This window comes from Helobdella robusta (genome assembly GCF_000326865.2).
Source record: "Helobdella robusta unplaced genomic scaffold HELROscaffold_233, whole genome shotgun sequence".
Classification (NCBI taxonomy): Eukaryota; Metazoa; Annelida; class Clitellata; order Rhynchobdellida; family Glossiphoniidae; genus Helobdella; species Helobdella robusta.
The window spans coordinates 5,184-12,491 of record NW_008704233.1 but is presented as its reverse complement, the minus strand read 5'-3'; the positions used below and the strand labels follow the sequence as shown (position 1 = coordinate 12,491).

The following is a 7,308-nucleotide window of genomic DNA, read 5'->3' as shown; positions in this document are numbered from 1 at the left end:
AAAAAGAAGTAGAAGAAGGAGAAGGAGAAAAAGAAGAAGATGTAGAAGATGAAGAAGAAGAAGAAGAAGAATAAGAAGGAAGAGAATAATAAGAAGGAGAATAAAAACAAAAATTAAAATTGACACAAAACTATATTCACTACTAATACAAGTACTATTAATACTAATGGTATTTCTGTTACTACTACTACTACTACTACTACCACTACTACTACTACTACTACTGCTACTACTACTACTACTGCAACTACTACTACTTCTACTACTACTACTACAACAACGACTACTACTACTATTACTGCAACTACTACTACTATCATGCATGTATATATATACATTTTCTACATACAAATGTTTTATATTTATATGCACTTATGTTTACCATTTATTGCATGTAGGTATATAAATAGAACATACACTGCTGAATGCTTATGGGAGTTGTATGTTTGCATGTGGACATACAAACAAATATACATACATACATATACATACATACATACATACATGCACACATACATACATACTACATACATAGATACATGCATACACACATGCACGCATACATACAGCCAAACGATTTGTTTATGTATTCGCTTGCATCTCCAGCTTTGCAGGGAGAATTTTTATTTTGAATGAATTTTTTTACATTTAACATTTTAAGTTAACATTAAAACACGTTGCTGTAGTTAATTGAAATTGATTGCTTTCCTAAATAAGGTTTGGATGGGAATATTTTTTAGAATTTGAAAATATCGGTTTAAACTTTAAATTTCTATTTTTCCATTTATTAAATTAACGTCATTAATCTCTTTAGTGATCATGTCAGTGTGATAAAATTGTTAAATTAAACAGAAAGATTAGCTTTTTTGGTTTAATTTTTTAAAATTAAAATGATTTAAATTTTAAATTTGAAAAAAAGATAAATTCACTTTTCAAACCGAAAGGATCGCCCATAGAAGAAATACCCAAAATGAAAGACTTGGACAATTTGAAGAAGGAACTTGAGATGGTACGTCTGGGTTTCTATTTTTCAATATTTTTTCTAGAACCATATCTTGTTTTTCATTTCANATTTGACTACNATGACGATGGTGATGGTGATGATGTTGTAGATGACGATGTCGATGTTTATGATGATGACGACGATGATGATTTGAAATTTTACGGTTTCATTCCTTGCTATAACTTTTTACCGCCACAAAAGAAGAAAATAAAAGACATACTCTAATCCATTGGAAAAATGAATATGAGGATGATGATGACGATGATGATGAAAGTTTTAACGGTAATGATGATGACGACGATGATGAAGACTCTGATGATGACTAATTTAAATAGTATAATACTGACAATTTGAATGCTAATTATGTTGATGAGAAAAACTTGAAGCCAGGGCCCGAGGCAATTTCAAATGAGATTTAACATATCGTCTTATCCTTCAGACTAACTTAATCATAGACACACACACACACACACCACACACACACACACACACACACTCGCACACAAACACCACACACACGCACACCACACACGCGCGCGCACACACACATCAAACACGCACACACAGTATATAAAACAAAATGTTATTATCGTTTTAATAGCTATCCAAAAAAATTAATTGAATGCTCATCTCCAATGAATGAAAATTGTTAAGATAGAATTTATATAGATAGGGTTTTATCTTGTATTTATAAGTGTATATTTAAATGTGTGTGTGTATTTGTGTGTGTTTGTTTGTGTGTAAGTGTATGTGTTTGCGTGTTTGTGTGTATGCGTTTGTGTGCATGTGTTTGTGTATGTGTGCGTAAAAAAGTTATAAATAATTTATATATTAAGGTTGTTTCGTTTGAAAAACAACCCATCTAATAAGAAGGATGATTTTTTTTCAGTAATAAAGTTTTGAATGGTTAAGGCGCTTGATCTTTATACTGTCGCTTTTACCTAGTTCGAATGCAATAGGAACCCTACCTATCACGTACAACGTGTGCAGTAGGTGAGTTTGAGCGTACTCACATGCATTTGTGTGAGACTGTTGTTGTTGGTGGCTCTGATAATTTATGGAAACTCAAGAATAATGATGATTTTATTACGTTAATTTGTTAATGAATTAATTTGGTCTGTTGATTGTTACCAAATCGACCCAATTATATACTACTCTTGTTTACAAATTTCTTTAGAAGTAATAATTTTTCAAAATATTTTAATATAACTTCACTCTCAAGCTAGGTCTGCTCTAGCTTTGTTAGCAATTTTCTGAAAAAACTTTTTACCCTCTACTCCGACCAATATCAAGGCCGGATTGAATGACCTTGGGGTCATGGGTGAGCCTGAAGCCCCGTTTGTATTGCCCTAAATTTGACCTCCGCCATTGTTTTTTGGAGAATATTTATAAAATATTTAAAAATAAGTTTGTGTTTGGTGTTATACACATTGACGTTTGGTAAAATACCCATATTATGCGCACAATAAAACATTTAACATTCGTGAAGTCCTTGTGTCACTTGTTGAATACCACCACATTTCAACTACTACAAAGTGTTAAAGACCAGGTCAATGGTCGCCAATCTTCTAAAAGGATAAGGCGCGAGAGAGAAGAAGAAGATAACGTTTAAAAACACACAAACACTCGCATAAACAACAAATGACTTGTTATGTTTTAGTCTATTGCTACAGACAACTTAATATAACATATATATATACTGGGTATATACGCACGTCTTAACTAGCAGACCTTAGATCAAATCTCATTAACACCGTTAGGAAAACCATGCTCATCATAATTCTTTTTTTTCCTTATTATTCTTGAAAAGAAATGAAAAAAAGACTTCTTTTTTTAAAGACATCTGCGGTTGGATGTTTCCAAGATATTTTTTGAAGAAAGTATTGTAGAGAAAATTGAAATAGTACTTGTACGAATAAATATATTATTTTATTTTTAAATTCACACTTTAATTTGAATTTTATTTTTGGAAAGAAAGGTTTGAAGTCCGAAATTCCTCTTACTTCAATTCTGATTTTTTTTTTATCTTAAATGATATCAAAATTATGTTTCTTCTATTGATGAATAATTATAAACAGTAACAAACGATGTTCAATTAAGATAATTAGGATTAAGTATGTCATTAAACTTTCTAAATTTAATTAATTAATTAATTTTCAGTTGAAATACCCGCAAGAAATAATTTAAGAAAAATATTTTTTTTTTGAAATTTTCAAAAATTCAGGACGAGCACAAGTTGCCACTGAATGAACTCGTCGACAAACTTGGAACGGACACCGAAAAAGTATTTTGATGTTCTTGTTTATAAGAACAATACTATTATTATTGTTGTTGTTATTATTATAAAAAAAGAGCAAGAGAGAGAGAGAGAGAGAGAGAGAGAAAGAGAGAGAAGAAGAAAGAGAAAAGAGAGAGAGAGAGAGAGAGAGAGAGAGAGAAAAATAAAATTTAGCAAAGTAAAATATAGAAGCAAAATAGTAAAACCCTTCAGAAGCTTCAATCAAAAGAAATCTCATTCTGTGAAACTTTTGTTCTTCACAATACTATTTTTTGCCATCAATCATCTTTCACGTCTGCGTGCCATTATGTATATTTATTTTATGTTTATTTATTTTACGATTTTTTATGATGAGATTTTACATTTCGATAAGGTTTTTATGGAAAACTGGTAAAGAAAGCTTCGTGTAGCTAAGTAATCGAGATGAAATTTATTTTTAAGCTATTGAAATTGCCACCAAAAACATATATAAACTAGGATTTCAGAATTAAATAGATGAAAACAAGATGATAAAATTTGTGTGTAGACAGAAAAAAATGAGATATTCTTGTTTATTTTAAAAGAATCAAATTTCTCGTTATTATTTCGAGACGGAAGACGAAACGAAACGCCGAACTGATGTGGTTTAGTTGTTGTCTTTATGCTGCAATGGCCTTTGAGTGCGTGATATCAATACTTAGGCTATACCGTTGTTATGGTTATTACTAGGTGTGCATGTGTGTATGTATGTATGTATGTATGTATGTATGTATGTATGTATGTATGTATGTATGTATGTATGTATGTATGTATGTATGTATGTATGTATGTATGTATGTATGTATGTATGCATGTATGTATGTATGTTTGTATGTATGAATAAATGTTTGTATGCTTTTCGTGTTTTTTTGTCATCAAAGGTATTGATCTGTTCTAGGTAGCCCCAGTACATGTATTTGATGAAAGCGTTTTTCTCATATAAAAATGTATTCGAATTTTTCTTTCTGAACGAGTGTTCGACTGTTTTTACTCTGATATTTATTTATTTAGTTGTTTGCTGTTGTTGTTCGGATGGATATTGCTAGAGTTTTTTCCACAATAAATCTACGTCTTTTGAAATAACTCATAAAGAATTTTTTTTTATATGAACTAGATTATGCGTGAGGCGTGCAAAAATGTCACCCACAAACTCAATAAATTTGATAATTTCTATGAAATCGTTGATAAAACATGTCAATTTCCCAGTTGTAAACTATCAAAAATGCTTTGACGTAATTTTTATACATACTATACATATCAGATGCATGTGTATCTTTATGACATTTATACATACGAGATACTTGTGTATCTTTTTACTTGTGATACTCATACATAAATTTGATATGAATGTATTATATTAAGATATTTTTATTTATTACTCTTGCATGCGTGCATACATAAAGGGACACCCAAATGTTTTGTATAAATAAATAATGAAATATATATATATATAAGTGCGTGTGTGTTTGTGTGTGAGTGTGTGTGTGTGTGAGTGTGTGTGTGAGAGTGTGTGTGTGTCAGTGCGTGTGTGTGTGTCGTATCGTATCGTCGGTGGATTCAACATAGGGTGCGGTATTGTATACTTCCTTATCGCTGCTATGCTTCTCTACTGAGCTTGAATTTGCATTTTTTTTTCATTGGAATACGTGATGGTTAGTTTCTGTTTGTAGTGCTTGTTTGTGATTTGTGTGTGTGTGTGTGTATGTATGTGTGCATGTGTGTGTTTACGTTCTGTGTGTTTACCTGTAGGCATTGTAAAAGTTTTATGTGGATTCTGTATGTTTTTATATGGGCCGTGTGGGCCTATGTATGTTGAATGTTTTAAAGTATATGTGCGTGTATGTTGTTGTGTATAAATAAATATATATATATATATATATATATGTGTGTGTGTGTGTGTGTGTGTGTGAATGAATGAGAGAATGAATGAATGAATGAATAAATGAACAAAGGAGTGAAAGATTAATTAGGAGCTTAGCAGACATCGTACGTTTAATATCATCAGCAACAACAGGTGTAAAAAATATAAAAGCATTTTATTATCAACGGTGGATACATAAATTTTCTTAACTAATTAAAAGTTCAAAGATATAAACAATCAAACAAACAGCGAAACAAACACGCAAACACACAAACGAACGAACGAACAAACGAACGAACGAACAAACGAACGAACACACAAACCATTATGAGTCCGCATTGATACCTTCATTTAGAATACTTATTCGAAATCTTACTGCTAGGGTTTCAAAATTTACAATTTGTAAATGTATTCTTGGTAGTTCTGTCAGGCCACATTTGAATCTTATACTGCATTCACTATCTGCCTTCGTTTAAAATCGCCGTGTTCGTTTTAACATCAGCCATATATGTATATATACATTTGTGGTGCAATTTATTTGCACACATACACCTGGCATACTCACACAGATAAACACACATACATGCCAATACGCACACACACACACACGAAAACACACACAGACACACACACACGTACATTCGTGTTTACACACCTGTGTTTGTCTGGATTAATATACGTATCCTCAAATTGGATTTCAACACAATTATTCAAAAATTCAACACTGTTATTATTTATTTGACAACATTTTATTGTATTGGCACGAGATTATGAATTTTTCAAGAATAATATTGGAAAAAATAAAATTTGCCGATAAAATGATCTTACTTGTCACGCATTTAACATTTTCACTTGGGTTTTTGGGTTAACGTTGTATAAATAGAAATAATTTTCAGTTTCAGGTTGAAATATACAAACATTTCCCATAAAATACATTTTTTTGTTTGTATTCCCAAAAATTTTTCAAGAATATTGCTCCATAGCTTGTACTCATTTCGGATGTCAATCACTTTGACTAATGGATTCTACCAGGCGAAATATTCTCCTATAATTTTTTATTCTCTGCTATTTTCTGCAAGAATGTTTCATATTATTTTTATTTTTTTTTGGCAATTTTTTCATCATTTCTATACACTGACTGTATGCATTATGAAGGTGTCAGGTTACAATTATAATGTATATAACTGCTATCCTTTTATAGGGTAAAACTTTTCACATGTGTGCAAGCCAACGCTGGTAAAAATTTTAAAAATCTCATGGATCATTTATGAAATTTTTATAACTTTATTTAAATTTTAATTGATTATTTCTAAAAGTTGTTATTGATTATTTTTAAAAGTTTTGAAAACTAGAGTATAGCAAAACTACATGAAAAAATGTGTTTATATTTTTTTTACGCAAAAAAATAGGACATCGTCAATAGTTTTTAGAGAATTTCCTCTCAAATTTATTGATTTTTTTTTACAGGAAATGTCAAAAATACACTACAAAATGAGCAGGAAAACACATGTGTTTGTAGATATTGATTTTGCATGTGTGTATGTTGGTTGCGCGTCTAGGCTAAGCTCTACTTAATCATTGACGACGATACAGATTTCATTGATTCTTGTAATGCAAACATGCATGCAACTATGTTTGTTTGTATGTATGTATGTATGTATGTATGTATATATGTATGTATGTATGTATGTATGTATGTATGTATGTATGTATGTATGTATGTATGTATGTATGTATGTATGTATGTAGGTATGTATGTATGTATTATTTATTATTATTATTATTAAGGATAACTTCTAGAGCGCCCATTAAATGTTCTCACAGGCGCTCTCAAAAATAAAGCAATTATATACGTGACAAACAAAATAGTACAAAATCAAGTAGTACAGAATTCAATGTAATTTCAACAAAAATAAAAATGTCTTTAAATCTTTTTTAAATGCTCGAAGATGAAGCCCAGGCTTTCTTAGTGGTGCAGGGAGATTGTTCCACACAGTAGGACCAGCGATTGCAATATCACGCGAACCAATCTGTAAAAACGCCACTGGCACCCTCAAGAGATTCATATCATCTGATCGAAGATGGAAACCAGAAGTGATTCTTTGCTGGTAAATTTATCAGTTATGTAATCCGGTGACATTCCATTCA

The 7,308-nt window shown here is 30.9% G+C and overlaps 1 protein-coding gene across 1 annotated transcript in view; it reads left to right on the top strand.

Moving 5' to 3' along the window:
• Positions 1-979: 979 nt before the first annotated feature.
• The window catches only part of HELRODRAFT_135885 (hypothetical protein), a gene marked incomplete at both ends in the record, with an annotated part of 11,373 nt that continues 5,044 nt past the window's right edge, over positions 980-7,308 (top strand). Inside the window, 2 exons of the mRNA XM_009019159.1 lie at positions 980-1,009; positions 3,228-3,287. Coding sequence (XP_009017407.1) covers positions 980-1,009; positions 3,228-3,287 — 90 coding nt within the window. The remainder of the gene's footprint in view (positions 1,010-3,227; positions 3,288-7,308) is intronic.